Source organism: Aquarana catesbeiana, linkage group LG02 (assembly GCF_042186555.1).
Source record: "Aquarana catesbeiana isolate 2022-GZ linkage group LG02, ASM4218655v1, whole genome shotgun sequence".
Classification (NCBI taxonomy): domain Eukaryota; kingdom Metazoa; phylum Chordata; class Amphibia; order Anura; family Ranidae; genus Aquarana; species Aquarana catesbeiana.
The window spans coordinates 51,835,874-51,854,915 of record NC_133325.1 but is presented as its reverse complement, the minus strand read 5'-3'; the positions used below and the strand labels follow the sequence as shown (position 1 = coordinate 51,854,915).

General features: G+C 41.0%; 1 protein-coding gene across 1 annotated transcript in view; it reads left to right on the top strand.

The window, feature by feature from the left end:
- Positions 1–19,042, top strand: part of UVRAG (UV radiation resistance associated) — a 94,104-nt gene that overhangs the window by 40,593 nt on the left and 34,469 nt on the right. Inside the window, exons 5-6 of the mRNA XM_073612879.1 lie at positions 981–1,055; positions 3,504–3,589. Coding sequence (XP_073468980.1) covers positions 981–1,055; positions 3,504–3,589 — 161 coding nt within the window. The remainder of the gene's footprint in view (positions 1–980; positions 1,056–3,503; positions 3,590–19,042) is intronic.

Here is a 19,042-nt window from a genome sequence, read left to right as displayed (position 1 = left end):
TGTAGGGCTTTTAAGTATGCACCAAAGTAGTTTATGCCTGGTGGTTCCCCCATACAAATGGCATAAGTATAGCTTCTATATCTTTGATGGCTAAGTAAACTGGGGAGTGAAATAACAAATACAATATCTTAGGAAGGATGTATGCATCCCATTACTCCCAGGGGCAGGCGGGCCCATACTTGTGTTTTGTATTTAATCATTGCGAATAACTTCTATAGTCAGAGATATCAGCGGGTGACTTAGGCTGGCTGACCCTGTTTCCCCAAAAATAAGACCTAGCGTGATTGTCGGTGATGGCTGCAATATAAGCCCTACCCCCCAAATAAGCCCTAGTTAAAGTCCTTGAAGGTCTTATTTTCAGGGTAGGGCTTATTTTCGGGGAAACGGGGTAGGGCTTATTTGGGGGGTAGGGCTTATATTGCAGCCATCACTGACAATCACGCTAGGTCTTATTTTCGGGGAAACTGGGTACATTATACAATTTTTTTTTTTTTTTAGATTTACCAAAATCATATAACATGAGGTCACACCTAATCGCTTTCAACTTGTATGCAATCAGGCAGACCCTTGCACTACATAGTTGAAGTTAAATCTAAAGGAAATTGAATAAGAAAACTGTATAATGTGCGGCCAGCTTTAGTCACGGAAACTCCTAAATATTTAATCTTATTGACTCTCTGCAGAGGGAGATTGGCCTGGCCACTAGATGGTGGAAAACCACCAATGGAGAGTATCTGAGACGTTTTCCAGTTTATTTTGAAACCAGAAATAAAGTCCAAACCCTTGGCCAGATGTATACACAGAACTATTGGTGTATACTTCTCGCTGCTGCAAAGCATAGATGTGAAGCCGTACTCAAGTTGTTTACTTTTTGTTTGTTTTTTTGTTGTGCCCTTTAAAAAAAATGTAATATTTCGTTAGTTGTTTGGTTTTATATCGGTCTACAAAGGACTCATTCCACTTACTTTTATTTCCTCTAGATTCGCGCATGCAACCCCAATGAAATAATTTTTGGCCTGAATGATGGTTATTACGGAGCCTCCTTTGAAAGCAAGGTAAGTGTTCTGTGTGCAGCATTGTTCTTTACTGGTTATCTTATTTTGGTGAAAATCTCTAGGTCAACTCAGACTGATCAAAAAGATGACCCTCCCTGCAGCTTATCGTGTGACTTGTTTATTTGTTGAAAGCTGACAACCTAAGCGGTGGGCCTATACTCTAAGGTGGGGATCCTCAAACTACGGCCCTCCTGCTGTTGCAGAACTACACATCCCATGAGGCATTGTATAACTCTGACATTCACAGACATGACTAGGCATGATGGGAATTGTAGTTCCTGAACAACTGGAGTGCCATAGTTTGAAGACCCCTGCTCTACGGCTTCATTTTGGCTTGTGGTGGTGGTGGGGGGGGGGGGGGGGCGGAAAAAATGTGTGGTTGAGCTGCCTACTCCAACCCCCCAAAAGCTGCAATAGGCAGCGGATGGTGGTCTTTACATCCTGTGGGTGCGATGCTTTGCTCCCCCAGCAAAGTTCACCCGACTTGTAGCGATCAATGTGCATATATGGAAAGAGCACCAGACCAAAAGATAAGAGTCCAAATTAATTTATTGATTTTGCGTTCAGACAGTCAACGTGTTTCGGGGGTCAAAGGTACTCCCCCCTTCATCAGGGCTTCCGTTAAAAACGAGAACCTTGAGTGGACTCAAAGTAAGGCTTCCCTTTGCGAGTCTGTGCAGGGAAACTGATTGCTGGCTTAGGATTCCTGGCCAGCAGTATTTGCATCAGCTGTCAGAATGAAAAGTTTTTGACTGCTGATGCAGATACTGCTGGCAGCAAATCCTAAGAGGCGCAAATGCCCTGCAGCCGCGTGCAGTGCACGCAGTTGTGGCGCGTTTGTTGGAAAAATTTAGTTAAAACAGGTGGTGAGGAGGCGTTGCATTGCGTCAGTAGCCTCTGGAGCGCGATCAGAAACCCGTTTGGGCTTCAGAGACAAGGGAGGTTTATACGCATGTCTATATCTACCCTTGTATAATGCGATAGCACGGTATCTGCTTCCTGGTTATGTAGTATAGGCTTGGCCCCCTGCCCACATTCCACAGTGCAATGCCCAATGTCTCGCAACTGTCCAGATGTTTCCGTCCAAAGGGGTGCTCATGCAAGCACTCACATTATATAAGTAAAGGTATGTGCTGACATATATTCTAACACTTCAAGTACCGGTGCTAACAATAATAATTTATTTTTTATTTTTTTAGAACTAGGGTTCAAGGGATTTGGAGCTATTTAGTTAAAGTAAGGTTCTCTTTAACTACATCCAGCCATCATTTTGTTATAGGCTGGGCGAACCTTTCGTCAGTCCGGGTGGACATCATATGACATCCTCCCAGATTGCAGCCATGGGCCTGGCAACGGCGCGATCTGTCTCCGGCTGCATCCACCGGACACAACCAATGACTGATCGGTATACCAGATCGCTGCCGGTACCATGTGGCTGCTGTGACCAATCACAACAGGTCACATGGCAGTTGTAAAAAATGGATGGCTTCCTTTCATGCCATCCATTGTGTACAATTGTGTTGCTAGCTGTGATTGGTAAGTGTGATCATATGGTATGACAGGGCCAATCACAGACTATTTGTACCATATGATTAGCTCTGGCCAATCACAGGTAATCAAAACAAACTGAAGTAATCATTTTCATTCAGTAAAATGCTAACTTATAGTGAGTGGATGGTGTCAGTGGTTTAATTTTTTTTTTTTTAAATATTTATTTCAATTTTTTTTCCTTCTTTTTTTGTTTTTTGTTTTTTGTTTTTTTTTTTTTTTTTTTTTTGTTTATCGGCCCTCTTGGGGGGGGGCTTTGGTGAGATTTCAGGGGTCTAAACAGAACCCTGATATCTTCCCTGAGGACGGAGATTCCCCAGTCCCTTTCTCAGCAGCCTCAGCTGCGCTGAAGGTGAATGAGGAGGAGACAACGGCTCCTCTTCATTCCTTAACCTGAAACATTGTAAACACAGTTTACTCTGCTCAGGTATGAATGGACAGAGTCAGTGATTACTGACTGTGTGCATTCGGAAAAGGAAGGAGCCAGTAAACAATTTTTAGTTTGGGTATAGTGTTGCATGACAATTGTCATTCAAAGTGCAACAGAGCTGAAAGCTGAAAACTGCCCTGGGCAGGAAGGGGGTAAAAGTGCCTGGTATAGAAGTGGTGAATGAGAACCTGTCGCCACTCCATGCCTTTCTAGAAAAATTACCAGAGTAAAGGTACTTACAAAGGTCAGGCTTATCTTTCGGTATTCGGTATTGTGCTAAAAGTAGATTTTTACATTTTTAAGCATGACCCTTACTTCATGGAGTGTAGTGGGGCAACGCCTGAGGTTCACTCCTAGAGACTTCCTTTGGTTAATGATTTTTTTTATGTACACAATCAGGCAAGTTCTCTTTTTTTTATATAGTGAGCTCAGCTCTCAGCTGACCCAGTTACTATTTCTTTCTTCTGCAGAGTAGTACGGAATCCCGCAGGAATAGCCATCTTCAGGTGGAGCAGAATGCTGTGCGCAACTCCTATGGAGTGTTCTCCCTGCTCAGGTATGGGCTCTTTCAAAATCTGTAGGTGTGTAGTGTTATGCTGATTGTCGAAATGGTGTTTTCTGAAAGAAAAAGGTATATTCAATAATCTGATAAGACAGGATAATGGCTCCAGAAGATGGAGCCATCAGCTCAGACAAGTAAAAAGAAGCATCTGGAATTCTTTGAGGGCAATTTACTAAAACTGGAGAGTGCAAAACCTGGTGCAGCTCTGCATAGAAACCAGTCAAAGCTAAACCACTTCAGGTCCGCCCTATAGCAGTTTTACGGCTTACAGGACGACGCCTCTGCACCGGATCACGTGTATGTGTGTATATTAGTTATCGTATTTATCGGCATATAACACGCACTTTTTTTTCCCCTGAAAATCGTGGGTGGGTGTTATAGGCCGATCCCCGCTAATTTTGTGTGATCGGAGCGATTGCCGCCGACATACACAGCCGTGTGTAAATTCAAATATGGCGCCGAGACTGCAGGGACTTGGCGGAGCTGAGATACACATACCCGAGAGTCCTCGGCTTTTCTCAGCGCCGCTTACAGTCCCGCCCAGTCACGCCATTGGACCTGTGTGATGTCTATCATAGGACTGGGCGGGACTGTAAGCGGCGCAGAGAAAAGCTGAGGACACTCGGGTATGTGTATCTCAGCTCCGCCGAGTCCCTGCAGTCTCAGCGCCATATTTGAATTTACACACAGCTGTGTATGTCGGCAGGGATCGCGGTGATCACACAAGGCTGCACTTGGGGCAAGGCTGCAGATGGACACTGGAGCAAGGCTACACTGACAAGGCTGCAGATGGACACCGATAACGCTGCATTGATGGGCATTTTAATTTGTTTTTCTTCCTTAAACTTTACTCCTAAAAGTTTTTTTCCTTTAAAATTCCCTCCTAAACTTGGGGTGTGTGTCATACGCAGATCAAATAAAAAAAAAAAAAATTATATATATATATATTAGGGCTGCAACTAACAATTATTTTCATAATCGATTAGTTGGCCGATTATTGTTTCGATTAATCGATTATTCGGTTAATAACCTAAAAAAAAGTGTGGTGTATATTTTAGTTTAATATTTAAAGTATAAAAAAAAGGAAATTTATTCCTAAATATCTCAATGCAGTGGTAAATATAAATTACCAACTTTATGGTTAGGGAGCAAAAGCTCTAATCCACTCTGAGAATAAGACAGAGGAGATATACTGTAGTATATAGTATAGTATATACAATTAGAAGAGATATACTGTATATACTATTAGAGGAGATCTACTGTACATACTATTAGAGGAGATCTACTGTACATACTATTAGAGGAGATCTACTGTACATACTATTAGAGGAGATCTACTGTACATACTATTAGAGGAGATCTACTGTACATACTATTAGAGGAGATCTACTGTACATACTATTAGAGGAGATCTACTGTACATACTATTAGAGGAGATCTACTGTACATACTATTAGAGGAGATCTACTGTACATACTATTAGAGGAGATCTACTGTACATACTATTAGAGGAGATCTACTGTACATACTATTAGAGGAGATCTACTGTACATACTATTAGAGGAGATCTACTGTACATACTATTAGAGGAGATCTACTGTACATACTATTAGAGGAGATCTACTGTACATACTATTAGAGGAGATCTACTGTACATACTATTAGAGGAGATCTACTGTACATACTATTAGAGGAGATCTACTGTACATACTATTAGAGGAGATCTACTGTACATACTATTAGAGGAGATATACTGTATATACTATTAGAAGAGATACTTTATATACTATTAGAGGATATATACTAATAAAGGGTGAATCTGGTAAATATCATCAGACTCAGAGATCAATTTTTTTAATTCTTTCATTCAGCGAATGTACAAAGATTTTTCGTCTGAATATTCTCGTCTGAAAATTGACTTGGCTGAAAAAAGCATAGATGTGAACGTGTCCCATAGGAAACCATGTAAATGAACTGTAGTGCGTTTATGCAAAAAGCACCAAAAAAAAACACATAGATGTGAAGCAGGTCTAAGACGTTTAGTAACATAATGGGGTTAAAAAAAAATAAAATTAGCCCTTTAGATAATCACTACTGTAAGGGGTTAATTTTTTTACTGTAGAACTGTGAAAGTTTGATTTACAGTAACGATTATTTGCTCTTTTTGTGCTATAAAGGGCTAATTTTAGGTTTTTTTTTTAACCCCATTATGTTACTGTCCGATTAATCGATTATGAAAATAGTAATCGATTAATTTCATAATCGATTAGTTGTCGATTAATCGATTAGTTGTTTCAGCCCTAATTAATATATATATATATATATATATATATATATATATATATATATATATATATATATATATATATATATATATATATATATATATATATATATATATATATATATATATATATATATAATCCGACATTTCCTGGTAGAGGGCGCACATGGCCGCCAGCGGCTCACTCCCGCTGTGCTTACACAGCGGGAGCCGATCGGTGCATACTGTGGACTCTGTCCACCAGCACCCCCTGATCATCCTGCAGAGAGACAGAACGGCGGTCTGCCAATGTGAACAAGACAGATTGTTGTTCTGACAGGAGGAAATAGATGACATTTGTGTCCCTGCAAAGCGGGGAATACATTTAATCTCTTCCTATAATAAAAGCACCTCACACAGTATAGTAAAACACTGGCTAGGCACAGAGTTAACCCTTTGATCGCCACACCCCTTCCCAGCTAGTGTCATTACTATAGTGTCATTACTATAGTGACAGTGCATATTTTTTAGCACTGATCTGAGTATTAACGTCGCTGGTCCCCAAAAACCATCAAAAGTTTCAGAATACCCGCCGCAATATCGCAGTCCTGCTAAAGGCGCTGATCACCGCCATTACTAGTATAAAATAAATTAAAAATATCCCATTGTTTGTAGATGCTATAACTTTTTGCGCAAACTAATTTAATATACGCTTATTGGGATATTATGGTTTTGTGGGGTTTTTTTTTGTTTTGGTTTTTTTTTTTTACCAAAAGTATGTAGCGGAATACATATTGGCCTAAATTTATGAATACATTTTGATGTTTAATTTTTTTATTAGACGTGTTTTATAGCAAAGTAAAAAATATTTTTTTTTTTTTTTTTTTGTTCTCCAAAATTGTTGGTCTTTTCGTGTATATAGCGCAAAAAATCAAACGCAGAGGTGATCAAATACCACCAAAAGAAAGCTCTATTTGTGGGACAAAAGGACATACATTTTATTTGGGTAGTGTTGCGCGACCGCGCAATTGTCAGTTACAGTAACAGTGCTATATCGCAAAAAATGGCCTGGTCATGAAGGGGGGTAAATCTTCTGGAGCTGAAGTGGTTAATTGAACAAGCCGATATTAGAAGCTGATTGGCTAACATGCACAGCTGCACCAGATTTTGCACTGTACAATTTTAGTAAATAAACTCCATTGTGTGAATAGAGCTGTTTATTTTTTATTCACTTTAATTTCTTCAGGTTGCTGCATGAACTCCTTTTTAGGCCTTGTTTATATGAACAGCAAAGGGGTGGTAAAAACAGGTTGATTTTGCATTTTTATTCCACCAAATCCCCTTTTTTATCCCCACCTAAAATCCACCAAGGCAACTGCACCCATGCAGTCTGCAAGCTGGTAAGTTAGTCGGCTTTCAGCCCAGACTGGTCATAGAGTGAGTGTGAGCTGTCTGTATACCGGCGAAAGTTATATGTAAAAGAAAATTGACATTGTCCCCAGCACAGAAATCGTCTCTTCATTGTACGAGTGATCACATGGAGTTCATCAGAGGAGATGGCGATTCCCAAATAGTGAATGTAATAATGAACCGGATCTCTTTCTTATTAGATGTGGCATCTTGGCTATAATTAGTAGATTCATCTGTGGAGTGACCTTGGAACTAATCTGTCTTCCAAGGACCGAGTCACTACAGATTTTCTTTCCCTTACCCTGAGGTTAAACCGGCAGCTGCTTCCCGAGGATTTTACTCGGGTGGCTTCTGGATCAACAGTAATGAAATTAGAATGGGTTGAACTTGTTGGACCCTTTTAACCTCGCTTGCTGTGAGGCTTGAGAGGTTAAAGCTAAAGTTTTTAGGTATGGCAATTTTTACATGCATGGACCAATGTAAGTATGTACAGGCAATCCCCGAGTTACGAAGGACACTCCTACTTCCGAACGGAGGTGGTGTGACGTCGCTGCCGGCCGCTTGCGCTCCACACTGGTCCTGGATACCGCCGAGCATCCACAAGAGCCCCAAATAACACAACTGCACACAGAGAAGTGCCCGGAACATCCCACATTACTCCACAGGTTGGAGTTGCACTTAAAAATCTACAGGTCCGACTTACAAACTGAAGTAATTGGTGCAAAACAATATTATTCAAGGGTGGTTACAGACTTCCTCTATCTATTGCATCTATATATTAATTTGTCCATTCCTGTAGTTAGCTATTCTATTAAAACTCTGATCATGTTACTGTTGGTATCCCAATAATACAAGGTTAGCTAAGAATCCAAACACACTGCTTAATAATACAAAGTCTTATTTGTTTCCCTAGAAAATAGGAAACGCTAACATGAAAGTACTAAAAGATATTACAAACCTATACCAACAGAACACATAATACAAGAATATCAAAGATACTTATCACAATGCTTTCCTCGAGGCTTTGTATCGTCAGGCTTGACTCAGATGACAAAGGGAGAGCAATGTGGCTCAAAATGGTGGCTAGAGCCATGCAGCCCAGGCACAAGCCAAGAGCGATAAGGGTAGAGACAGAGAGGTAGCTTTCTCACTCGTTCAGTCTTTTATACTTCGTTCATACACCATCCAAACCCAACCCCAGTGCCATCCCATCTAGACTTTTGACGAATCAGTATTTTATGGGGCAGTCCTCCTTAACAGATTATATTACTGTCCGTCCTGCTATATTTTGGCCTCTAGGGGCAGCATTGTCCATGTCCATCTTCAATGCCTTTTTGATCTCTTGATTTTCTGTAGCAGGACATTCATCATCTTGTCAGCTATAGTCCCTTTCAAGTTTGCGTTCTAGCAACCAACGATCCGGAGCCAAGAGCTGAGAAAAGACATTCCAGGCTGCCCCCAGGAAAGACCATGCTTAGTTGTATCAACCAGAAAGAAACTCAAACCTTTACCCTTTAAAGCCATGGAACTGCAAGTATCAGCATGGCTGATCTTTGGGAATAGGAAACAGATATGTAGAAACTCCAGAAATATGACATTAGACCATGTTGCCTTCCAACACAAACAAATTCATTTTAAGAACAAACCTTCAGTCCCTAACTTGTTTGTAACCCGGGGACCGGCTGTATGTGCCATACCTGTGCACAGCTACGACAGCGATCACAGCTAGTTTCTGTGTCCTGTGCCGAGCGGCTGCCCTGCTGCTTAGTGAAGAGGAGTTTGCTTGCTCAGCGTGGGATCCATTTTCTTTTGTTTTCCTAATGAATGAAAAGTGTTCTCTGATTGGATGGGGTGGAGAGCATGCCATCGCCACCTGCCTTCCCATCTTGTCTAATAAAGGAAAATAATTATTTTATCTCCTGCAGATTTTGTAAGTTTGCCCACTATCAAAGAAATGAAGGGTCTATCATTTTTATCATAGGTGTATTTTCAATGATAGAGACAGAATATCAACCAAAAATCCAGATAAAAATAGATATAAATTGAGTTGCAGTTCAGTGAATAAAATAAGTATTTGATCCCCAAGCAACCAACAATAATTCTGGTTCCCACAGACTGGCTGCAGATCTGTGCTCATGTGGTACACAGATTCGTCCTCTCAATTCAAGAAGTTGCTCCTAACGACAACTCGTTATGTGTATAAAAGAGACCTGTCCACAGAACTTTCATCCGTTCAAACCTCACAATCATGGGCAAGACCAAGGGGGAGGGGGGAGACGGATAAGAAGAAGTTTCACTTTTGAGTGGAACTGTGCTTTAAACTGACCATTTTCAGACCGAAGTTCATCCCTTTGATCTAAAAGATGCATTGTTTATAGTTACAGTTCTCTTAGCGCTGAGCAATGTTGAAAAACATTTGCTGTGTTTTTTTAACGGCCCTGAGCAGAGAAAGGCTCTGCACTTGTTACAAAGAATCTGGGAAATGCCAGATTAAGATTGTGAGGGGGTTGAATTGAGTTTTATTTATTTTTTTTTTTTTAACTATTAGTCGTGCAGCTCTATAATACAGATATTACACATTGTTAGGCACCCTTGGTCGCACTAGATGTTAACGCCTTCCTAGTTAGTGTCATTAGTACAGTGACAGTGTATAGAATTAGCACTGATCACTGTAGATGTCAGTGGTAGTTAGTTCCCCCAGGTGACAGATTGCCTGCCGCACATCACAGTCCCATTATAAGTTGCTGATCACCTCCGTTCGTAGTATAACAAAAAATAAATAAATTCAGTATATATTCCATAGTTTGTAGACACACTGTAACTTATTATTATTTATTGTTGTTCAGGATTTATATAGCGCCAACAGTTTGTGCAGCGCTTAACAAAATGAAGGCAGACATTACAGTTACATTACAAATCAATACAGGAGGAATCAGAGGGCCCTGCTTGTTAGAGCTTACAATCTAAGAGGGAGGGTCAATTGATACAAAAGGTAATGGCTGTGGGGGGGATGAGCTGATGGAGGAAGTAAAACAGTGTATTAGTTAGAAGCAGGATAAGCTTCTTTTCAAGAGAAGGGTTTTCAGGGATTGGCTAAAGATAGATCAGGGGACAGTCGGACAGATTGGGGTAGGGAGTCCCAAAGGATGGGAGAAGCTCTGGAGAAATCCTGGAGGGTGAGCATGGGAGGAGGAGACAAGGGAGCTAGAGAGCACTAGGTCTTGGGAGGACCGAAGAGAGCGGCTTGGTTGGTATTTTGGGACTAGGTTAGTGATGTAGCTGGGGGCAGAGTTATGGATGGCTTTGTAAATTATTGTTAATACTGTGAATTTTATTCGTTGGGTAAGTGGAAATCAGTGGAGGGATTGGCAGAGAGGGGTGGAGGACACTGAATGGTTGGTAAGGTGGATGAGTCTTGCAGCGGCATTCATTATGGACTAAAGGGGGGGGGGGGTAGTCTATGTAGAGATAATCCAATGAGGAGGGAGTTGCAGTAGTCGAGGCGAGAGATAACCAGGGAGTGAATTAGAAGTTTGGTGGTGTCATTATTTAACCACTTCAATACTGGGCATTTTCACCCCCTTTCTGCCCAGGCCAATTTTCAGCTTTCAGCGCTGTATCATTTTGAGTGACAATTGCGTGGTCATGCAACACTATACCCAAATTAAATTTTTATAATTTTTTTTTTTTTCTTCACAATTAGAGCTTTCTTTTGGTGGTATTTGATCACCTCCTGCGGTTTTTATTTTCTGCGCTTTAAACAAAAAAAGTTTGTTTTTTTTTAAATTGACACTATTTTTTACTTTTTGCTGTAATAAAATATCCCTTTTTTTTTTTTTTTTTTTAAACAAATTGTTTCCTCAGTTTTAAACCAATATGTATACTTCTACATATTTTTGGTAAAAAAAAAATTGCAGTAAGGGTATATTGATTGGTTTGCACAAAAGTTATAGTGCCTACAAAATTGGGGATAGATTTATGGCATATTTATTTCTTTACTAGTAATGACGACGATCTGCAATTTTTATCGTGACTCTAACATTGCTGCCAACACTTCTGACACTATTTTGTGACCATTGACATTTATACAGCGAGCATTGCTATAAATATGCACTGATTACTGTGTAAATGTCACTGGCAGGGAAGAAGCTAACACTAGGGGGCGATCAAGGGGGTTAAATGCATTACTTAGGGAGTGATTCTAACTGGGGGGGGGGCGCGGGGGTGGGACTGACTAGGGGAGGAGATCGATCGGTGTTCCTATATACTAGGAACACATGATAGGTCTCCTCTCCCTTGACAGGACGTGGATCTGTGTGTTTACACACACAGATCCACGTTCCTGCTCTGTCACCAGCAATCGCGGGTGCCCGGTGGACATCGCGGCCGCCGGCACGCCGATCTGCTCTCGAGTGATTCAGCGGGTGCGCGCTCCTCTGGTGGAGCGTGCCCCCTATACCGCCGGGAAGCCGAGGACTTTGTATGACGCCCCCGTCCAGGCTGGGAGATCCCACCTGGGTTAAAAAGGGGAGTATTCTAGAAATGTTAGAGGTTGAGGCGGCATGATTGGACAGGGATTGGATGTGGACCAGAAAGGACAGTTCAGAGTCTAAGGTTACCCCTAGCACCCTGACATGTGGGGACGGACTGATAGATGTGCCATTGATCTTGACAGAGAAGTCAGGGGAGGGGGCACGTGGGGGAGGAAATATTAAGAGCTCGGTTTTACATTCAGTTTGAGGAAGTGGTTTGAAATCCAGGCTGATATGTCTGAGAGTAAATCAGTGATGTGAGGAGACTGATGGGGTGAGCTGAGGGGGAGAGAGATAGATTTGGGTGTCATCGGCATATAAATGGTAGCGGAATCCATGGGAGGCTATCGTCTGACCCAGGGAGGACGTGTAGATCTAGAATAGTAGAGGTCCAAGGACAGAACCTTGGGGGACCCCAATGGTAAGAGGGGTTGGAAAGGAGGAAGTGGAGTTGTAAGTGATACGGAAGGTGCGGTGAGATGGGTAAGATTGGAACAAACTGAGATCACAGCCATGGAGACCAAGCAAATCAATCAATATACGCTTATTGGGATTTATTTTTTATACCAAAAACATGAAGCGGCATACATTTTGGCCAAATTTTGATTTTCTACATTTGTGGTTGTTGGTTTTGTTTTATAGCAGAAAGTAGTAAAAAAAAAATTGGGTTTTCTTTTCAAGCTTTTCAGTCTTTTTGTTTTATATAATAAAAAAATTGAAAAACCCAGAGGTGATCAAATGCCAAAAAGAAAACTCTATTTGTGTAAAAAAATTTTTATATAAGTTTTGTTTGGGTACAGCGCTGCATGGCCGTGCAATTACTAGCTAAAGTAGCGCAGTGCTAAATAGCATAAAGTGGCCATATTGCGAAGGGGGTAAAATCTTCCAGAGCTCAAATGGTTAAGAAAACAGGAAGCATTCCTTCTTTTGGCAGCAAAAAAAAGACATACAGATACTTGGAACCCAACACAAGGTTGGTTAACCACTTGCCCGCCATATAGCAATATCATGTCGGCAGAGTGGTTTCGATATCCTGACCGCAGGTCATATGAGATTGCCAGAATATCAAGCCGCTGCACGCCCCCAGGGCACGCATTGCGGCGATCGTTGTAGCGGTGTGTCAGTCTGACACACCGCAACTCCGATCTAGGTAAAGAGTCTCTGATAGAGACTCTTTACCACGTGATCAGCCGTGTCCAATCACGATGTAAACAGGAAGAGCTGTTGATTGGCTTTTCCTCACGAGTAGGGGAAAGCCGATCAGCTGCTCCTCTGACGGGGGGGTCTGTGCTGATTATCAGCGCAGCCCCCCCCCCCCAGCCAGGCATGCCACCCTAGACCGACAGGAATGCCAATCAGTGCCCACAATGGACATCACTGATTGGCAGGCATTATTATTTGGCACTGATTGGCATCCATCAGTGCTCATCCTTGCCACCTATCAGTGCCCAGCTGTGCCACCTATGTGTACTCATCAGTGCCATCTCATTGGTGCCAGTGTTAATTTTAGTTTTAGTCCCATTTTAGTCTTCTGCAATTGTGTTAGTCGTATTTAGTCGACTAAATCTCCAGTACATTTCAGTAATTGCATTTAGTTTTAGTCATAGTCTTTTGACTAAAATGGCTTTTAGTTTTAGTCGTATTTTAGTCATCTCAATAGTTTGACATATTTTAGTCGACTAAAATAGTAGTCATTTAGTCGATTAAAATGTTTTATTCGACTAAATTAACACTGATGCCCGTCAGTGCCGCCTTTATCAGTGCCCGTCAGTGCAGCCCCATCAGTGAAGGAGAAAACTCACTTATTTACAAAGTTTTGTAATGGAAACAAAGCGCTTTTTTTTTTTTCTCAACATTTTCTGTCTTTTTTTTTTTTTTTTTAGCAGAAAATAGAAATCCCAGAGGTGATCAAAAACCACCAAAAGAAAGCTCTATTTGTGGGAACAAAATGATAAAAATCTAGTTGGGGTACAGCATAGCATCACCGTGCAGTTGTCATTCAAAGTGCGACAGCGCTGAAAGCTGAAAATTGGCCTGGGCAGGAAGGTGTATAAGTGCCCGGTATTGAAGTGGTTAAGCATATCCTGGAGCAAAAGGAGCATGCTGGGGGGGGGGGGGTTAATATATGACTGCAAGTACAGTCCAATGGAAATGGCTAAACAATTGGCCGTTTACCAATCTAGCTGTGACATGCTAATATCGCCACAAGGTGGCAGTGCAGTACTACTAAACGCTCAGCTGAACGGTCTTGGGTCACATGCTGAATATGTCTGCAGTGGTTGTGTCTGATAACACGGAAAGCAATTTGCACATACATAGTACAGTTGTAACATTTCCAGATACCCAAGAAAACGAGGGGGGAAAATACACACCTACATCAGTCATCTGAGAGATTACACAAGAGCCTCGGATCATTTATCATAGCAAAATATATAGGAAGACAGACCAACCCTTGTAAATAATAGCTTTTACTTTTGGAGAATCGTTTGGCTATGCTCTCTAACCTACGATAGGAACACGGGTGTACTTTTACTACCTCCACGAGTGCAAAGCCCTAAAGAGAAGATCACCATTTGAAAAATGGCAAAAGCTTGGTCACAAGATCATAAGTGAGCAATCATTGCATAATCCAGACCCCCTGTTATTTCTTTCTTTTTTTTTTTTTTTTTTTTTTTTTTTTTAAGTGGCCCCTAAGAGCGCCTCATACAGGCTGTCACTCAGAACATGATCTGTATTAAATTTAAACTCCTGCCTGATACATTTGACAAGACAAATCCCCGGCCTCTCCAAACACTTAGACTTTAAGTAGAGGGGGCGGTATTGAAAGCTTTAGTCTAGGAATCCAGTGCCAATCTTATCGCTTTCTCCGCATTCCTTCAAAGGGATTGTAAAAGATAAATAGAGAGCACTTAATGCGCTAATTTGTAGACCGTTACCCAAAAATCTCATTTCTTGGCTCACTTTTTTTTTTTTTTCTTTTTTTTTCTTGACATTATTTATGTTTTACATGTCTAGAGACAATGGCAGATTACAGGGAAGGGACTGCTTGTTTGAAGTGTGCAGTCTATTTCACTGTAAATATTTCATGTTTAAGTCATCGTCACTTGCGATGTGAATGAAATATAGTGAGTTTGATGTGAGTTAAACAGGGTGCACGCCAGACTGTGTCACTTGGGGGTCACAGCTAGACTTCTGAGTGGCTGTAATCTTACCTCTGGCATCCATCTTTTGCAGCTTGGCCACCCCACTTGCTGAGATACTTGGGGGGTTTTTAGTACAGTATATTTTATATATTTATTTTTTAAATGTCTCTGAACTTTAAGCCATATCTGTTCAATTTTATTTTTTTAATTAAATTCTACCCCAGGAGGCCTTTATAAAGCAACCACTGTTCACTGTAGCAGGATCTCGGCCTGTCACAAAATGATATATACACATACACTACTGTGCAAAAGTTTTAGGCAGGTGTGAAAACAATGCTGTAAATGAACCACTTCAGCCCCGGAAGGATTTACCCCCTTCCTGACCAGAGCACTTTTTGCGATAGGGCACTGCGTCCCTTTAACTGACAATTGCGCGGTCCTGCGACGTTGCACCCGCGCAAATAGACGTCCTTTTTTCCCCACAAATAGAGCTTTCTTTTGGTGGTATTTGATCACCTCCTGCGTTTTTTTTTTTTTTTTTTTGCACTATAAACAAAAGAGCGACAATTTTGAACAAACATTTTTTTTTGCTATAATAGATATCCCTAAAAATATATAAAAAGCCGATATGTATTCTACATATTTTTGGTAAAAAAAGCGTATATTGATTGGTTTGCACAAAAGTTATAGCGCCTACAAAATAGGGAATAGATTTATAGCATTTTTTAAAAATGTTTTATTAGTAATGGCGGTGATCTGCGATTTTTATCGTGACTGTAACATTATGGCAGACATATCGGACACTTTTGACACCATTTTGGGAACATTGTCATTTATACAGCGATCAGTGCTATAAAAATGCATTGATTACTGTATAAATGACATGGCAGGGAAGGGGTTAAACACTAGGGGGCGATCAAGGGGTTAAGTGTGTCCTAGGGAGTGATTCTAACTGGGGCGTGGGGGGGTGTGTATGGGCCACCACTGACATGACAGAGATCACTGCTCCCGATGACAGGGAGCGGTGATCTCTGTCATGTCACTAGGCAGAACGGGGAAATGCCTTGTTTACATAGGCATCTCCCCGTTCTACCTCTCCACACCGCAATCGCGGACCGCTGGCAAACATGGAGTTCCTGGGACACGCTAGCATGCTCCCGCGGCGTGTGCGTGCCCGCCCGATAGGGGGCAAACTTAAAGGGACGTACAGGTACGCCAATCTGCCGATGTACATCTGCGTGCAGCAGTCAGCAAGCTGTTAAAGTAGAACTATAGGTAAAAAATGTAATATTCTTTTTGGATAGCAAGTAAGAGTTGTAAGTAACCCCTGCAAGGTTTGTTTTCCATCTTTGTCCCATTGGGAGATTGCCTTCACTTCCTGTCCCATAGCCAAACAGGAAATGAGAGGAAGTCCCTGCAAATTAAGGGAAATTGGATCTTGCTTTGTACACTGGTGCGCAGTCATGTTGGAACAGGAAGAGGCCATCCCCAAACTGTTCCCACAAAGTTGGGAGCATAAAATTGTCTAAAATGTCTGCTGTCATGATTTAAAAATGGTAATCACAGTTGATTTGATAATAAATGGCTTCAGCCAAACACTAACCATGAGTGAAAGAAAAGTTTTTTTGTTTAGTATCATTCATATTCTCAGAAAAATTGCCAATAAATCATAAATTCTGCCAGGGTGTGTATATATATGTGTGTGTGTGTGTGTGTGTGTGTGTGTGTGTGTGTGTGTGTGTGTATATATGTATGTGTGTGTGTATATGTGTATATATATATATATATATATATATATATATATATATATATATATATATATATATATATATATATATATATATATGTGTGTGTGTGTGTAATAAATATATATATATATATGGTAATGGGTACGCAAACCTAAACTTCTGCTTTCTTGATTGCATTCTGTAAAAAAAAAAGAAACAAAGTAAGTTTTACATTCCCCTGCTTTTTTTTTTCTAACCAAGATCATTGAAACCTACCCAAGCTCTCCTCCCGGTGGACTTTGTTTCCCCATAGCCTCATCATGAAATAAGGGGAAAGCGTTTTAGAATGTTGTTCCAGCCACACATTACTGCATATTAATTGTTATTCTTAAGCACATAGTGTGGCGTTTTTCACCGCAGTCCCTGCAATAACATCCCTCCGTCTCACACGTTTAGCAGAACAGGAACCTGTACGTGTTGCGTCTGCATGAGTGAAGCCGTTTCCGCTGCCATCTAAGCATAGCTGCCGCAGGCGAGCCTCTGCAACTGGGAACTGACATTTTCCTGAGCACAGGAAGATTTGCAGCGTTCCTTCCTGATTGAATGCCTGTCACTGAGGCAATCATTATTAATACCCTGAGATCTTTCCTCTAAGCCCCTGGACCTCGGAAGAGATTCCCTCCATTCAGCAAGCAGTTTCTTGATGGTTCATTGCAATCTGATATGGTTGACTGGAGCTGCTGTAACCATATGTTTTGACTTGTCATGTATGACGACCATATCGGAGGTTTCCAGAGCCGAAGGTTTAACTATTCCTACTTTCCGCTGCTAGGCTGTTTTTAATATTATGCTAATTGTGCCATAAGACTTTAAGGGCGATTGTGCCTCTGAAACTTGGGTGAAACGTTGGTGACCTCTTCTCATACCAGTTTTGAGAAGATCTGCTAATCGCAGCATTCACTAAATGTTTGTTTTGATTTTGGGTGAAGGTGTGGTGTTTTTTGTTTTTGTTTTTTTTGTTTTTAATACTAGGGTCAAAGTATCCGGTACCTTTCTGAGAAATATTAGAGCAGTCCTTATTCAGTCAAGGAGATTTTATAGGTGAACAGTAAGTGCAGCGCTCAGAATAAACTGAAAAAAAAAAAAATAAATATCTATCCTATCTATCTATAAGAAACTCAAACAATAAAAAAAAATGATAGATGTAGACACTAAATATACGTGTATAATAAACCAAAAAATTGATATATTATGTGACAATCAAAATATAAATGAATGATGTCCAATGAAGTGAAGGAAAAAATAAAAATAAATTATAGTCCTTTGTGTTTGGACAGGTGAACCAAACAATAAATTGTAGATATCCAAAACGAGGTTAAAAATAAGTGACACTTGAACTGGATAAAGATGTGACAAAGGAAAACGTGCCCAAACTTGATAAGTGATCCACCACCAGAGAGTGAAAAGGCTTACAGGAGCAATTAAACCGAAATGAGTGTACACCCAATGGGTCAATCGTAGGGTCACACACCCAGGGGAAACTGTCACAGACGACACGACTTCCAACCAGAAGACCAACTCCAACAATGGACCTCAATGGGATACGTAATGGACAGAGAGCCACATGGATAGTTGCTCCAACAGATTTATTTATTTTTTTTATACTAGGCTCTGATATTTGACCCTCTTCGATGTATTCCTCATAGGGTCTGCTGCTGCTCCCACTCTTCCAGGTTGAATGACACCTAGTCATTTAACCCATTACCTGTAAACCCCGGGTGTCACAGACACACCCCACCCACTGGTAGTGTGTGTCAAAATTGGCTCCCTGCGCTGATAACACAATGCTGCAAGTAACCAGCTGATGTCATTATATCAGCCCAGCTCTCTGAATGATTGAGGACCACCCATTATAAGACACAATGGGAGAAGGATGACCTTACACATCATAAACGGCATGTATGACGAAAAATGTAAACCTTTTATGTGGGAGGAGGGGTTACCTATCTGAAGTGACACTCAAAAAAGTCACTTCTAATGCTCTCAGCTTCAGAAGATCGTGTCTATCTACAATTTCATAAGAAATAGATTACAGGGCTATTAAAGTGTTGCTAAACCCAGGACTCTGCATTCACTGTCTGGTCTCCCACAGTACACAGAACATGGAAATGCAATTATTTTAGTAAATATAAACTGCTAAATATCTTTTCGCATCAGCAGTATATAGCAGTCTTGTGACTTCTATCAGTGTCTGGTTAATCACTTCAGCCCTGGAAAGTTTTACCCCCTTCCTGACCAGGCTGTTTTTTGCGACACTGCCTTGTTTTAACTGACAATTAATTGCACAGTCGTGCAACATTGTAACCAAACAA